This window comes from Pantherophis guttatus, chromosome 3, assembly GCF_059756535.1.
Source record: "Pantherophis guttatus breed Tessera chromosome 3, ASM5975653v1, whole genome shotgun sequence".
In the NCBI taxonomy this organism is placed as follows: Eukaryota; Metazoa; Chordata; class Lepidosauria; order Squamata; family Colubridae; genus Pantherophis; species Pantherophis guttatus.
The window spans coordinates 45,783,625-45,801,284 of NC_142065.1; the positions used below are offsets into that span (position 1 = coordinate 45,783,625).

Sequence of the window (17,660 nt, forward strand, 5' to 3'; positions counted from 1 at the left end):
AAATGGTATAGGGCTTCCTGCCTGAGCAGGAAATAGAAGACCTCCAAGTCTCTTCCAACTCTGTCATTCTGTTATATTGTTAATTATAGTTTTTAATGTGATGAATGCACCCAATCATACTTTTACATTTTTCGTCTATCTAATGATTCTGTTTGATTTTTTTCATTGCCATTTGTTTTAGTAAAGCAAAGTGCTGTCACATCCATTTTTCTCTGAATATTTTATGAAAAGAGGACTCCAGTTACATTGATTTCTTTGAAGGATATCAACTTATAAAATTTATTTATTTATTAGCCTTGTTTCCCTAGAAGTTACCTAGGATGGGCAGCAGAACAATGCTGTCTATGCACCAACAATACAATATTAGTTTAAGAGGTGCATCATAAAGTCAACAAATTAAATGAGAGGAGGGAAGAACTGCTGGATCAAAAAAACACATTTGAACACAGCTCCAAATAAAGTTTCTTTCTCTCCATCCCCCCTTCCAATTCCTACAGCTGCCTCTGGCTCTGGCTGCTTTATTTATCACAGAAATGTAAGACATAGTACGAAAAGGCCAAATATCAGCATGTGGATTTCTGAGCAAACAAAAATACAATGTTTAATTTGTCTAAAACATGCCCTCCTCCTAGGCTTGGCTTGCGGCTTACAATTCCACCAGCTGAGAGTTACCTCCCATGGCAAGCATGACTTTCTCTACCAGGAGAGTTGTCCAAATTCTGATAAATCTGCAACTATTGCACAGCTTAAAACAATAGTCTGCCTTGATTAACTCATCTCACGGGACTAAAAATCTGCAAACTAACTTAAAAGTAGCTGTAGTTCTCAAATGTTGGTTTGCCTCCATCCATTTGAAGCAAAACCATTCCTGAAATGTTCAATGTAAGAACAACGTACAGAAAATATATAATCTGCATTTATAATATATATATAAAATATATAATCTACATTTAGAATTACAAATTTGGGGAGGCTTTCAGACATCTAAACTGATAAGTTTCTAGATTCCATGGATGTATGAGGAGCAGGCAGAGCAGTGAAAAGGTTTAATACCAGCATCAGATGTGTGGCACACAGTTTCTACTAGTATGCAAAAACAAAGGGAAAAAATCCAGTTGATCTAGGTTTCCTGAAAATAATATATATAAATAATATATATATATATATATATGCGCATGAGAGATGTTACCCCAGTTCAGCTCTGCTGCACATGTGCATGTGCCTCCCGCCAGTCAGCTCGTCTTTGGGTCTCTGTCGTGCATGTGGGGGGGGGCTGGGGCATGTGTGGGGCATGCGTGCACACACAGGGGGTGGGGCACATGTATGGAGTGTGTGCATGGGGGTTGCACGTGCATTGCATTTTGGGGGTTCAAGCGTGCAGATGCACATTTGCGCACGCATGCATGCACTTTGGGTACTTGGTCTGGAAAAGGTTAGCCATAACTGCGCTAGCTGTCTTAGGAAATAGTACAGGTAGGCTTTATTTAATGTCTGCAATTTTTTCCCATCTCTTTGCACTTCTCCTTTTCTTTATTTTTAATATTTTTCTTAGTTTGTATTAGTATTTTATCTTTGCATCTGGAAACTTGAATAAAATTATTTAAAAGAGAGAGAGAGAGAGAGAAAGCGAGACATCACATGACTGCAACTTACAGTTTCACCACCAGCTTCTCCATGGACTCCTTGTCCAGAACCTGGCAGTGAAGTTTGCAAAAGGTAATCATGTGACCAGACTCAGTGAATGTCATAAATGCATGCCAGCTGCAACACTCCCAAATGGCAATCATGTGACTGTAGGGATGTTGCGACAGTCACAAGCCTGAGGATCAGCTGTAAACCTATTTTTTTAGCTCTACTTTAAACAGTTTGTGAATGAGGCAGTCGACAAGGGAGGGCTATCAGAATAGACAAGAGAGAGGAGCGAATAAGAGAAACAACATTATCTTCTGCTAAAAGGCATAGATGATGTAACAAACATGGGAGGTATTTATGTCTTAACCGTTTTGGCCAAAGGATTAAGTGGACTTGAAGGCAGCCGCTGGGAGAACATTGCAGAGACCTGTTCAATTCTGTTTCACTTTTAATGTGAACCACAGAAGGCCTATGACTCAGCGTATAATGAGGGCGCATAAGGTATCAAAGTAAATGAAAAGGGAAATCACAAACATTCCTCTGCCTTTGATGAACCTCCCTCTTTTATCAATATATTTACTGCCTCTGCAAAAAACAAGCTTTGATCTCCTGGGGAACTAGGCCAGAATCTCCTTGCTTTGCTTGAATCAGAAGTCTTAATTACTTGGTTAAGCATTAACATTTCTGCTCAATTCTAAAGACCAAGCTCCACAAAAATATCCTTTAAGTATGGCCTATTCAATTTTATACCTATTTCTACTTGTACTCAGAAAAGCAGACCCCGCACTTGTGGAAATATGCTAGGAGGAGGAGGAGGAAGAAGGAGAAGGAGAGGAAGAGGAGAAGAGGAGGAGGAATAATGCTTGTTCTCCAATAACTTTATCAATGACAAAATTTGAACTGACAGCAATATATTCCTTCATCTGTAGAGAACATAGAGAGGGGGGACAAAAACAAACAGAGGCCTAAACAATCTCCACAACTTGTCCAAGTTGATACTGAGATTTTATAGAGAAGAGAATGATATCTACACAGTCATGAAGCTTTGTTTTATGGATCTCAAAGTTCTCTAACTGAATGTGAATCACAAGGAACCAGATGACAAATAGCTTTTCCATATGGGATTAAGGCAGCAGAAGGTCCATTCAAAGGAAGAATTGAAGGCACACTTTCATAAATGGTTGGCAATTCTGAAAAAAAGAAACACAACCCCATAACACCAGCTTTACACCAGCAGGCTGTGCCAAATCCAAGGTGACACTGCCTGGAACTCCTTGTGCCCAGTCAGAAAATTATTTGATTTTCCTTTTGTATGTTCTAGGCTTTTCCTGTGCACATTATCTTAGTCAAATGAGATTATCTGAAAGAGTAGAATAAAGCAAAGCAAAGTTTAGGTCTGATATGATTTTTCAGACTGATAACGTTGGTTAAAGTCTAGTTATAAATAGGAGTAATTAATTGAAAAAACATATCCGGTCCTTATTTTGCTACAGCAATGAGTTCATATGCAGAAGAAAAAAAATAGGTACATGTAACTGTTTGTTTAAACATACTGTCTATACCCCATTCTTCAAAACAATCCAAGGGACACTTACAAAACATCAACACTAGAATAAAAATAATATAAAATTAAAAGCAACATATCATTCAATTACTGGCTGGCAGACAAACAATTTTGTATTACATTTTTTTGTACAGAGTCTGAAGGAATTTTTCTGTAACATTGCATTATTATAGAAGCTTAGTGATAATTATTTGTACAAAATTCCTTTTTTTTTAGTTTATTAATAGGTGCTGCTGGCACAAAAGTGAATAACAGAGAGGTAACATTTAAGGCAATTTTCTCCTGTGGATACCAGAAGAATACAGCTAACAAAACAAACAAATGGTTTATTGAATAATTAATCCAGAGCTCTTATTTAACATACAAATGATCATACTTTGGAGATATTATATGAAAGCTTAATTTTCTGGAGAAGTCTATCATGCTGAGAAATATGGAAAGAAAGAGAAGAACAATGAACAGCAAGGTTAATTGCCTCCATCATAGTTGAAAGGGATGTATGACTGAAAGATCTGAAGGAGTAATGTTGGGGATAGATCCTCCTGGAGAAAATCTAGCTAGGTGGACACTAAGAGTTGACACCGAATTGAGGGCACATAATCAATCAACTAACCAACCAACCAATGCTTAATAGGAAGATTAGATTTCAATGGAAGAATGAATTTAAAGGTTTACAAAACTGAAACGTCTAAATATAACCAAGCATATATATTCAATTAATAAATATTTAACACAAAACTTGAAAAAGGTACAAGATTGTCCTCTCAACAATCACAAAACTTGTCATATTAGATCTTGACTGCAGTTTGCTTTTTGCAATATTACAATATTCAGTAGGCACTGAATAGCTTTGAACAATGCATTTCTTCTACTCTCACATTCAAATATAATTCATGAATTTATACAAATAAATTTATATAAACAAAATGGGAGAGAACTATTGTAGACTTCTCAGCTATACCTTGAACTTTATCTTACATTTGAGGTGCTTCCCAGGGACATCCACCAGAGGCTCAATGAATGGAAACTACTTGGAGAGATTATTCCATAATGTCCCCCCCCCTTTTTTAAAAAACTGATCTTTAACTTTCTAATTTAACTTTGTTACTTTTTAAATTAGTTGTGTGGTATTTCGTTTTGTGAACTGTCTTGCAGGGCCACAAGATGGCACAGAAATGTGTTTTCAAATAATCAAGTAAGCCATGGTATCCTGGTTCACTACCTCAGAATAGGGAGGTATGCACGAAACAGGAAATGTGCCGTGTTTCCAAACTGGAACAAACAGTTATATCTGAAATAATTGGCCAGTTGAAAAAGCCTAAATGTTTGGTTCCAACTCAAAACAAAACTCCCAGCAACTGTGTTGTTGTTGAGACCACTTCAAGGTTGTTTCTTATGGCTAAAACATTCAATTTGAAATTACCTGAGAACAGAATGCTTTCTTTCCAGCACTGAAGCAATATTTTCTGAACGCTCAAAATGGCTATTTCAAGCTCAAGATGTTTTGAATTTGAAATATCTTGCACTTCATAGATTGTGATGGTTAACAACAAGGCCCTGCTCCCATGAGACGGATCTCTGTAATCTGAGGACTTCAGCTGTTTCGTTTTTGAAATGGCTTTAGATACCCTAGATTACTCACTTAACATTTCATTCTCAACTTGTTACCTTCATTTTTCCTGTTGTTGAGTTGATTGAACTGCTCTGTAAATTCTGCCAGGGATTCCTCAATAGTCTCTGTCCTGGGAACTGAAAGGGAAAAGCGGCGCTTGAACGTTTTCATCTTGTTCATTTTATTCCGTAGAGCAAGTCAACAGCAGGATCTGATAGGAAAGAAAAGCAAAACGATGGCTCTCAGTTTATTCACAGAACTGCAACCAGGGATACAGAAAATGAAATTCTGATTTCCACTGAAACCACACTCACAGCAAATGGAATAATTCCCTCTTGCATTTCAATCAGCAGGGATTCATACATGAAAAGATGGATTCAGTTTACTGTGTCGAAGCAGACATAATGGTAGTTGTCAGAGTTCCAAGTAACAGACCCAGTGCAATCAAAACTCTGAGGCCAAGGTGCCAATAAATTCCAAATTTATTAGGCATGTCATATTGGCACATCTGGTGAAAACCTGACTCTGAAGGTCCCAAGGTTTTCCCCACCCAAATTAAAAATCAAAGTTCTTTCCCCCAGTCCCCATGTCCATCACATGGTCCAACCAGGTCAGTCCCAACTCCAGTTGGTTTCAGTCCATGCCTCCACAGCACCTGGTGAGAATGTCCTTGGTTCCCAGGAGAAAGAATTTTATTTTGGCTACAAGTCCCCAGTTATCTGGGGACTCCCCCCTCCCATTCCCACAGCTCCAACCAGTTTTGCTGTGGCAGCCCTTAAGATGCTCCAAAATGGATTCAGGGTTGACAGGTAGTATATACCCAGAATTTAGTCTGATCATTGAAAAAAGATGAGCTTATGCTTTACACCAGAGTTTTCTTAAACCTTAAGTAATATTTTTTTAAATAAGGACTATGACTTATTTAAATAGGGGGAAAAAGTACCATTGGAATACATTTTTAAAAATTATAATCATTATTTTCCTTAAATACATTGATAAGTCCTAATGGAATCTGCTGGTGTAGTTCATCAATGTCTGGAGAAATATATCAGTCATTTTTGGTATTTGGTAGAGGCTACAGTAAGTGTGAAAAGCCACTTTTAGAAAGATCCACCAAAGCAACATGTAGTAGGACTGTCTATGCATTTTTATTAGAAACATGAACTCTTTGTGACCTTTGATTTACTTATTTACTTAGAAGATGTATATAGCTGCCCAACTCACATAATCATGACTCTGGGCAGCATGCATGAAATAAAGCCCCCCAAAGAATATTGCAAATAAAAACTATAACACAAAAGCCAACATTACAACCACATAGAGATGGGGATCACCAATCATACATTCCGTTTCTCAGAAATTGGGCTCATCTATTATCCTGGGCCAATGCCCTGGGAAAAGTTGATTTTGTAAAGCTTTCCTGAAGGCTAACAGGGTCAGGGCTATCCAAGTCTCAGGGGGGAAAGTGTTTGAAAGGGCAGGCACTGCATCAGAAAAGGCTTGTCTCCCAGGTCCCATCAGATAACATTGCTGCAAGATTGAGCCCGGAATATGCCCATCCCGTGAGACCATGTGGAATGAGCAGAAATAGTCAGGCAGTCCTGTAAATATTACAGTCCTGGGCCATGACGGGCTTTGTAAGCAATAACCGGCATCTTTAATTATATCTCAAAGCATATTGGGAGCCAGTACATTTAAAGATTTTCAGTAATTCCTTGCCCATCCCCAATTCTTTCAATGTAATAGCCCCTCTTTATTCAGGAATAATTACTTGTTGAATAGAAGTACTGAATGGATCAAAATTCATAAATAAACTTTTCTTGAATCTTGGTTTACAGGAAACTACTTTGCAAATTGAATTGGCAACATTTTCAAACATTAATGATGATTAGTTTAAATGAAGCAATACTTTACTATACTATACTATGCTATGCTATACTATGCTTTGTATACAAATTCTGACAAGACAGAGTCAACATATTGAAATTGCTGTTTCCAATTATTTTCGGTATCTTAAAGACAAGGGGGGAGGTAGGTTTGCAAAGTATCTTCCAGCTTTTCAGGAAAGACTAAGTGCTCCACCTGCTTTATAGTTTAAATAAATTTTAAATTTATTTAAAGAAGAAATAAATTAATTTCTTCTAAAATTTATTTACCTAAAGCTAGATTATAAATCCAAATAAAGTTATAGGACAGCTATTTGATGTTGTAACTATCTGTATTCAAAAATGTTCTCTGTGCAAATTTGGATTAGAGTAAATGGGCAAGTGTAGTGTTGAATGTTGCGTCCTTCTTCTTTCTCTGCTTGGTTTTTCAAAACCCATCTTATCAATTTTTCATTTAACTCAAAGTTAATAAGGTTATTAGTAAATCCACTGGTAAAAAGTCTTTCCCACATAGAAGAATAAACACATTATATTCAGGATTTGGAATTTATTCTGCTTTATTCTGATTCATCTAACCCAGTTTTGTCAGTATTGTCAGGGTTTTTATCACTATCTGAAGATGGAAGAGAATGAAAGTAGAATTTTTTTGCATGCAAAGCAGACATACTGCCATTAATAGATCACATTCTCAAAGAGTCAAAGATTCTTGAATTCTACCCACAGTATGTAAGCTAAATAAATTCTCTAAGATAAGACACTGCTAAAACTTAACACACTAGAACTAGTTCTAGTTTTAATGTAACAAAGATAACTAGAGCTTACTCTCTTCACCAGTCTTGCCCATTTACTCTAATCCAAATTTGCACAGAGAACATTTTTGAATACAGGTAGTTACAACATCAAATAGCTGTCCTATAACTTTATTTGGATTTATAATCTAGCTTTAGGTAAATAAATTTTAGAAGAAATTAATAAATGATAAAAAGTTCAGCACTTTTATTATGCACATAAAGATTGTTTGGGACTAATTTTGTAGCCTATGGAAGTTTAAGAAATATTAAGAGGCATTATCTTTTTCTTTTAGCTATGTAAAGCCAAATAAATAAATAAATAAATTTGCTCATTTTTATTCAAATTACCTGGATTCCCAACAAACCAATTTTCTGGGCCTTTTCTGAAGAAAGTCACCCTAAAAACAACAGTACAGTACTTGGCTAAAAGGATTACAGAAATCTAGAACTGGATCCATGGGTATGCAGGGATAAATACACCCCCAAAGTGTATTATCTGGGCAGTTTTGTTTTGTTTCAGCTGAGAAATAACTAACTGCGAGTAGAAAATGGCAAAAAACAAAACAAAACAACAAAACCCACCCAATCGTTCAGTGAAGAAATATTATTAGACTTAATAGCAACCATAAATGTGTATTTTGTGTTTCTGTTAATTAACTTTTGTTTCACAAAAGGAATGTTTCAGGTGTTAATAAGGGCAACTGCATTTAAGAAAGGTTTTCTGCAATCTTTTGCAGTCTCAGCACTATTGCTCAAACCACTTTCTCTCTATCCTTACATTTTATTATGCAGGAATTACATTTTTCTTCAGTGAAAACAAAAGTCTTACTTCACCCAACCTGTCATAAGGAAAAAAGGCGCACAAACCCAATACCTAGGTGAGGGATATTTTCATGTGGTGGCTTAGATGCACATTTAAAAACTGTGTATATGTTATTTGTTCCAGCTGCAGTTCAGATGCTAAAGCTTTGTGTGTCCTTACTATCCCTTCTGAAATCTGGACTGGGAGTGGATATTGTTAACAGAGAGTTGTCTTTCACACATTGTCTACATAGACATCTTAATTACAAATGCTGATCTGCTGAAATAGTGAGCTAAAGTGCTGAAATATTTGAATAACAATAATATACCAATGTTTTCTTGTGGTTTCTTCTGCAAGCTGAACTATGTCAGGAAAAAAAAATCATATAGATGAATAGAGCATCAATTAACCTTATGATGGCTGGGTAAGTGAATGTTTGAGTTGTGTCGCAAACTATAATAAAAGGCTGGGCCATAGAATAGGTAGTCATGGGAACTAAAAAGGAGGAGGTGACAGATGACAATTGAGGTGGTACCCTGCACCTGACCGGGAATGCAAGCAATGTTAGACTGTTGGATGCATATTAAGAGGAAAAGCTCTCAACTGCAGACACATTTAATTTCATATTAAATTTCCAAGGCATGGGGGAACTAGTTAAAGGGAAAGGGTCAAAAGGTTCAATTTTTTTCAAGGCATTTTAAGGTAACCAAGACCATACTAACAAGCGCTCAGCTAGAAAATACATTCTAAGTTAGAAAATATATGACGAAGTCCAACAGATGCCAGCATGGTTAATTAGCAGAATCAGAAAAGCTATAAAAAGCAAAGATTCATTTCAAATGTGAAGCTCTTATTCTCAAGACAACAAATTCTGGCAATACTAAGGTAAAGCAATAATATAACAAACAACAAAAACTAATAAAACTGAGCAATACACTTCTAAAAATATAAACACAAAACAAAAAATGTCTATAAATACCTTTAATTAGGAAGACAGCCAGTGATTTCCCCAATGAAACTGGCAAAATTTTTAAGACCCAGAAAAGAAAGTAGCTTTTTTTTTTTGAATAACACATAATAAACTTACGGAATTTGCTGCCAAGTAACTTCAATGGATTTAAAAGAGAGTTAAATATATCAATGAAGTAAAACCATGTTAATGTAAGGCTTTAGGAGTGTTACAAGTTTATAAGACATATGTTGCTAAATACTTTGTACAGCAGGGCACTAGTAGAAGAGAAAAAATATCTTCAAATGGTCCTTGCAGTCTTTCCAATTACTTTGAAAAACAGGATGCTGGACCTTTGATCAGATCCAGGAAGGTTCTTATTATATTCTTACTGTTTATGTAACCTGCATCTAAGTTTATTTTGATAGACTTTAAAATGACAAACACATTAAAACTGCTTAGTGGAAATGGCAAGTAGATTAACAGAAGAACAACAGCACAATCAAGAAGAGAAAAAGATCAAGGATCTGTTGGGAGAATGTGTTATGAAACTAAGAGCACTCAGACCAGGGTGTGCAATATTTTTGGACCATGGACACAATTCCAACCTGAGACCTTGTGAGCAATTCATTCACAAAAGAATTCCTATGGGAGATCAGCCTTCAGATAACATCTTCCATGATGGATTTGGTCAGCCAACACCCTCTTAGCTCTTGACACTCTCAAGTACACTCAAGGACATGGCAAAAAAAGGCAATGCTGGGAGCTTCTTCATAGAAACCTGTGTTCCATTTAATTTCATTGTTTATTTTAAGAAGCACAACAGTTTTTAAAGATAATAAATGAAGTCTACTGACCACTATTGGGGATGGGGTGGAGTCTATTGCCTATCTTAATACACAGATTAACTCTTAACGATTGAATGTTTTAGGACATTTGTTAAAAACTGACAATAAGCTTTCTCTAGCCTGATTGCAGGAAAGCTACAGTATCATGTAGTATGATGGTTTATTATTCGGGTGCACACATACAAACCACACAGAACTTCAGTTCTTTCTTTACCTGGGAAGGGTAGCTTTACCTGGCAACCTTCCTTTAACCCTGGCATGTGTGATAGATAAGATTCCTAGAACTTTGCTTGTAAGTAAAGAATTACAATACTGAAAAAAAGTAAACAGCTCATTTCCCCCAAAGCTTGAGAGACCAGGATGACTGGAGAGTAATCCATATGCCCTTACTGACTTGGATCACCCCTATTTGCCTGCAAGTCCTCAATTTTCTAACTGGATATACTAAACCAGCTTTCAGTATCAGGAATTATTTTTTTACTCCAACTCCCATCATCCCCAAAAGTTGTGTTAGATCTGACATCATATAACAAGCAATCCATGTTATCATATTTTGTTGCACTGGTGTAGCATTGATGCTTTTACTTCTATGACTGTAACATATGTAGCCTTTGATTAAAATACATCCACCATTATTCTGCAAATTTTACCAAGCATGAGCTTTTGAAGTCTTCACAGCGTAAGAAATGTCATCTGGCCTTTGATGGAAAAAATGATAAGCTGCCCTGGCTGTGGTTTAATAATAAGGCCACTTGTCCAGAACAGATTTGTTGAATGTGTTGTCTATGGAGCCGTTCCAATTCTGTCCTGAGCTAACAATCCTCAGGGTGATCTTTTTTTTGCCTTTGTGGGTTTTATGAGATGTTCTCTTTCTTTTTATTTTATGTATATTTGTGTGTACATGTGGACCATGTGCTTTACTGGTTTGTTAAAGTATGTATTCAACTTTCCTTGAGGAGCTTACAAGTCAGCTTACAAAAGATTTTCCTTTCAATTTAACATCAGTACAACAGCCCTGTGAGTTAAATTGGGCAAAGGAGAGTGACTGCTCACTTGGTCACCAGTGGGTTTTCAGGGCTAAAGATGATTTTACCTAATACCTACTTCTTCAATCTAATACTCTCCACCATATATCATAAGAGCCGAGGTGGCGCAGTGGTTAGAGTGCAGTACTGCAGCTACTTCAGCTGACTGCTAGTTCAGCAGATCAGCGGATGAAATCTCACCGGCTCAAGGTTGACTCAGCCTTCCATCCTTCCGAGGTGGGTAAAATGAGGACCCAGATTGTTGGGGACAATATGCTATTTAGTATACTGTCTTTGGTGTAAGCCGCCCAGAGTCCTCGGAGAGTGGGCGGCATAGAAATATGAATAATAAAAATAAATAAATACAGTAGGAAATCTCCCCACCATATATCATACAATAGGAAATAGGAATAGCAGCTCTCTGCTCATTGCAAGATCCACTTCAGCATTTCTGACTGAGGACCATCCAACCTGTGTTTGAAATTTACAGTACACAAACATACCATTCAACAGCCTGCAGACTGTTTCCAGGACATAACAATGCTAAAAACTCCTTGGCCTCGGCTTCAAAGAGTAGCTCTATTTGGCCAGTTGCTAAAATGAGCACAACTGCACTTGAGCACACAGCACTGTTTATTTCCAGTGTAATTACCTTCTTCCCTTCTGCTGGTTCTTGCGGCCATTCAGTGATGCAGCTGCAAACAGACAGAACTACCCCTTAGGGGACTATTGATGGAAACAGGTTTTGTTGGGAACAGACTATTTTGCTAGGCTTTTCTTAGAGTGTATATCACCCTTTTTTCTTTATTTCTATGAATATATGGCACCTTCTTTAAATTCTGTGGTGTTTCATTGTTATGTGGGTCTTGCAATTTCCAATTCAATTATTCCTTATACTGTATTCCCCATTCGCATATTTTCAGGTAGAAAGTTTTGTCATGGCCTTTTCAGCTTATAAAAACCAGATCTATTTGTATAGAATATGCTGCATTAAATGAGGAATTTATAGCAGTCTGAAATATAAAAACTAATAACAGAAACAATTTGGTACCTATAAATTTATTCTTGTTTGCTTTGTGGACAGATGAACTTCAGAGTGAAGATATGATATTAAATAACTGAAAAAGAGCTGAGCAGAATTTCCAAAACATCAAGGAATCTGTACCACATGCAATTGTCTTATATGGTAATCAAAAATGGGTAGCATCAACAGTGATATTTCCAGTGATGAATGGTTGCAGGAACTGGGTGTGTTTAGTCTAATGATACCAATCTTCCAATATGCCCCTGAGAGGAAGGAGTTGACATATTCTCCAAAGCATTTTAGGGCACAACAAGAAGTAACATATGGAAGCTTATTAAACAGAGATCCAACCTAGAATTAAGGAGAAATTTCCTGGCAGTGAAAACAATCAGTGGAATAGCTTTCCTCCTGAACTTTGGGTGCTCCATCACTGGAGGTTTTTAAGAACAAAGTGGACAGTTTTCTGGACAGTCCAGAATGGTATAAGGTCTCCTGCTCAAGCAGGTGGTAATAGTAAAAGACCTCCAAGATCCCTTCCAACATTGTTACTCTGTATTCTATTCTGTATTCTGTCCAATAATGGATCTAGTGAGTTATAACTCACTCCCAGAAGTCAGTAATATGCTTATTATTTTACAATATTTGTATACTGCCCCCAATCAGAAAGTCTCAAAATAAATTCTAAATTACATAATCTTGCTATGGATAGATTTCACATTGTGCCACCTTTCTTGTTACAAATTTTAATTAAGGAGTAGGTGTAATTTATCACCCTTGCTGATATTCTGCTTTCTCCCATAGGCATAATTATATAAAGCTGCACTTAAACAGTTTCTGCAATGAGCTAAACTGAATTTCGAAGTTTTCATATACTAATTTATTTATATAAATTCATTGCATATATACAGTATCAATACACAGGACATCATACCCTTTCCTATTCCAGAACTACCTCTCAGCATCAAGCATTTAGTATTCTGCCTTGCAATTTTGCCTTAAAAACCAAGAAAGTCTTGTTTCTAGTTGAGCTGACAAGCAGGGTATAAACTAACTCAAAAAGTATAACAATTCAGAGGAGCTATGAGAAAAGTAGATTTTCTTATTCCAAGCAAACCTTTCTTTTAATGATCAAATCACTGTCTTGTAAACTAGAAGAGTGAGCCTACCAGCTGTAGCTAAACCAGAGCCCATATTGAATCTTCCTTTTTGCCAATTAGAACAGGACTCTCAATATAATAAAAGTAATAAGGTAAAACTCTGAAGTCCAGTTTGATACCTGCTGACCTAAAGTTTTCATAGCACCTAAATAGAGAGGTTTGTCACTGCCTTCTTCAGCAACGTTGCTTCAAATTTCTGCCCTGGGATTTCCTGGTAGTCTCCCATTAAAAATGGAATTAATGAGATCAACTATGGATCCCATCCAACTATCAACCATGGACAGCAATTCCTCGACCTATTCTAACACAGGGCAAATGCATGTGATCTGAATTCCTACCGTTTAAAGCCACTGCATCCTGCGCACACTGCATCCAGAATGCATCCAGAATGTCTTCAAAGCCAATCTATGTTAAGTGCAAATATGCAAAAGCTGATACCATTAAGTTTGGACTTAACCAAGGTGTTTGTTAATGAGATTAGGTTCACAGCTGAAAATCAACCAAAACTGAGGGGAAAAAAGATATTCAAGGAATGCTCAAAGTGCACTCATAGCTTTTTGAAGGAAATACAATATCATCTATTCAGACACATGTATGTAGTTTTTTCTTTCAAGGATTCTTCGGTATACAAAATATTTCTTTCTGGTCTTTCTCCTCATCTATTCCATAATTACCTTTGAATACTTTGTCCAGCATTCTACTGGCTCTTTCTGGATAAGAAGATAGTCTGCATACAAAATTTCCCTTCAGACCTCACCTACACTGCAGTGAACAAAATGGGTCCTCATGCTTTCCCATCAGTATGAGCAGAGACAGAAGATGCTGGTACACATGCATTTTCTCATGCTTTAAAAGTTTTGACCAATACTCATCATGCTCCAACAGAGAGAAAGTCCAGAAGTACAACTGACTTACTTTTTACCGTTAGTAAAATTTTGTTATGTTCAACAGATATTTATCCTTTAAACAGTCAACAGACTTCCACTGAAGTTTCTTAATCAGACTAATTCCACTTTCTAAAGGACGTGAGGTGCTCTTAGATGCTAACAATAGTTCTTCCCACTCTTATTATGATGCGCAAGGGAGGTTAAATGTTGGGCAAAGCTGCAATTTGTTCTCCAGTATGATCCCATGATGGGATATTTGCACAAATGAAGATCACATTCCAGATTGTTGAGGTCAGATTCAGCATCCAGAGCTAATTCATTGTTCACCATGGCAACAGAACATTTGGGTTAAAATGTCTGCACTGAAAAAGCTTAAAAGATTATCTGTCAGTGTCACCAACATGCTGTAGGCTTGTGTGTGTGTGTGTGTGTGTGTGTGTGTGTATGTTTGTGTGTGCTATTTTTCCAGCTCTTGTGGTACTCCAAAATGTAGGCATTTGCTAAGGGATCCAAAATGCATTTTCTAATTTCTCTTTTTTATTAAACACACCACTATCTAAGGACTTGAACAGCTCTTCGTTTCTTAGAAACCCTAGAATTCAATTGTGCAAAAACTGGTACTGCATGGTTATTTCCACCATATGGCAATTTTTTAGATGGGAAATGATTAAAGCCCTGGTGGTAAGACTGCTAGTGGCACAGGAAACAACTACAAAGTGTTATGAAATCGGGGAGGGGGAGGGGGAGCCTATGTTCTAAAACACATACGGTAATTCTCTTAACAGTTGACTCCAGAAAAATATCTCTCATCCCTCAATATGAATTAACCATTAAGTGGAATAAAATATTTTATTTTACCATCTAAAGGAGCATATTTTTAGGCTTTTCTGACTACTTCTTCATTCAACATAGGTGAAAACTACTTTAGACCAAAAAAAACAAAAAAAAACCAAAAAAACCCTTCGAGATTTGTGTAGCTCACACATTAAGAAGGCTTTGAAGATTTGGCTGTTGTCCCAAGCCTTGGGGTAGGATGAATGGAGCCACTATGTCAGGGGTGTCAAACTCATGTCGTCATGACGGCTTCACATGATGTATTGGGACTTTTCCCCCCTTTGCTAAACTGGGCATGGGTGTGGCCAGCACATGATGCATCCAGCCCATGGGTTGGAAGTTTGACAGTCCTATCCTATGGCGTACCTTTTGCGGATATTTTTTGCTGAATGGCTGGAAATATATATTGTACTGTGTTAATTTAATTTTGTTTTGTTATATTGTGAGCCATCCATAGTGAATTTGGGTGTCAGGTAGCACCTCTGTTGTATAAATAAATAAATGTGCTATTAATAGTTATTTTAATATCATGTTTTAATTTGCAGATTGCTTCCAAACTTGACTATATTTACCCTAGCAATACTCTCATAATATAGGACTATTATGTAATTTGATGCTGAGGGCAGTAGTTATATTACTAGCAAAAACAGAAATAAAGATTCACATTTTTATGACAGAAATTCATGTATTCTCTTCTACTGGAAGTTCATGTATATTGTACTCTATTTCATCAGAGTAAAAAATATTTTTTCCCCCTATCCAACCATACCATAAGGGATGATCTCTTTTGAAATCAAACATTTAACTCTTCTGACTAGGCTCATTTCTGAATTGTCTGCTCCTGAATCTTAAATATTTCAGATTGATAGGTAGTTAACAGGAATTTTTTACATACCTCAGCTTGCTCTGTAGGCAATACCCTGTTCCAATCTTGCTCAGAAAAGTGGCACTAATATCCACAGAACAGCACATCAAGTAGTTCCACATATCAAAGTGGATATGAAGAAGAGACAGGACTAATAATCCATTATTAGTACATTTAGTACATACATTAGTGCTATTAGCACATTTCCAGTCTTAGGACACATTTTATTATATTGCTCTAAATCACCTGAACCATATCATCTTGATAAGAATCTGATGGGTCAAGAAGAAAACCAGCTATCATAAATCAAAATCAAACTAATATAGTGATTTTTCTTAGATATTTCCTGAGAAAATCTACTGGCAATTCCTCACTTCTGAGGATCAGGCCAGGAGGACGGATTTCTCTGGCACAGCACCTCTCCAAGTCAGATTGATGGTCTCCAGAGGTCAGTTGAAGTGGAATTCTTCTGAATACTTTTTAGCTTAATTATTGGTACTACACTTTCATACAAATGTTTCCTATATTGCTCTGGTTTTAAATTAAAATTTGATTATTTGATTATTTATTATATTCCACTGGCAATATTTTATTGCTTGTTGGCTGACATTTAATCGATGAATCAAGTCCCTTGATATTATCTTACCAGGGAGCCTGAAATTTATCTGGAAAGGAATTGGCAGAGGCCATTTCTGCTTCACTCCCACCCCATCCTTTTTCTTTGGCAATTGAGAATTCAAAGAGAGTACATCTTTGCTGCAGCCCTAGAACCTATCGTATGTGTTTCAAAGACCGAGGCTTTCCCCCCCCCATAACAAAGTTGCAAGACGTAGTTCCATATTAGTTCTGCTTTATTGTCCATCTCGGCTTATTCCCGTACCTACTCCACAGAAGACTGGAGTTAAGCCAAGTTAGTACTCAGATCAAGTTCTGCATGGCTGTGCAGAGCACAAGCTTATTTGATCTAACACAACAATAAGCTCAAGTTGACACTCATGAAAAGAATGCCTCTCTGAAGCAATGTCACATGGATTAACATTGTATAAACAGCCAGGAAAAATAATAAATTCCTTCTCCTGGCTGATGATACAATCACTGTGCAATTAAGGCAATCCAGAAAGTATCCAAAGCCTGAAAATATGCACCTGTGCAACAAAAAGTTGTCATTTTTTTGACTGAAAGTGAATAATTTGATTAGCAAACATTGCTGTGTAAGGAACAAATTTAGTATATTATAGCTTTTATGAACTAACATGCCAATATCAATTAATTACTTTTTTTACTTACCAGAATCTAATAAATTGAGATCTTACTACTTACTACTAGCAATAATATATCATTATAGTTTACAAATGGGTGTTATCAACTTGGAAGTTCATCTGAATCCACAATGAAAGCTTATTACTTATTTATTATTCATATAACCAACTCTTCTTCCATGGAATTCAAGATGCTGTGGGTTCACGGTTGATTTCTTATTTAACACTGGCCAACATGTCAAGCATTTATCATCTTCTGTTCCTCTAATAAAGAAAAGTTTGTATTCTCCTGCACAGACTATATTTTTACATGTGTATCAAATGAAGCAAAATTCTGAAGATAAATCCACACTATTAAAAGTTGCATGGTGGAATTTGATAATTCTGTTCAATCCAATCCAGTGTAATATAGCTACGGATTTGTTCTAAAGATGGACAAATCAGTAAATTTTAATTTTACTCCATTTCTTATTCTCCCATCTCTTCTGTCAGAAATGTAAAATTCAGCCTCTTTCAAGTCCAAAG

General features: G+C 36.6%; 1 protein-coding gene across 2 annotated transcripts in view; it reads right to left on the bottom strand.

Annotated features, from left to right (window-relative positions):
- The window catches only part of CDK18 (cyclin dependent kinase 18), an 80,701-nt gene that overhangs the window by 20,085 nt on the left and 42,956 nt on the right, over positions 1-17,660 (bottom strand). For both annotated transcript variants that reach the window (XM_034414421.3, XM_034414422.3), the window contains exon 2: positions 4,865-5,019. In XM_034414421.3, the coding sequence (XP_034270312.2) occupies positions 4,865-4,988 (124 nt within the window). In that variant the 5' untranslated portion in view covers positions 4,989-5,019. The remainder of the gene's footprint in view (positions 1-4,864; positions 5,020-17,660) is intronic.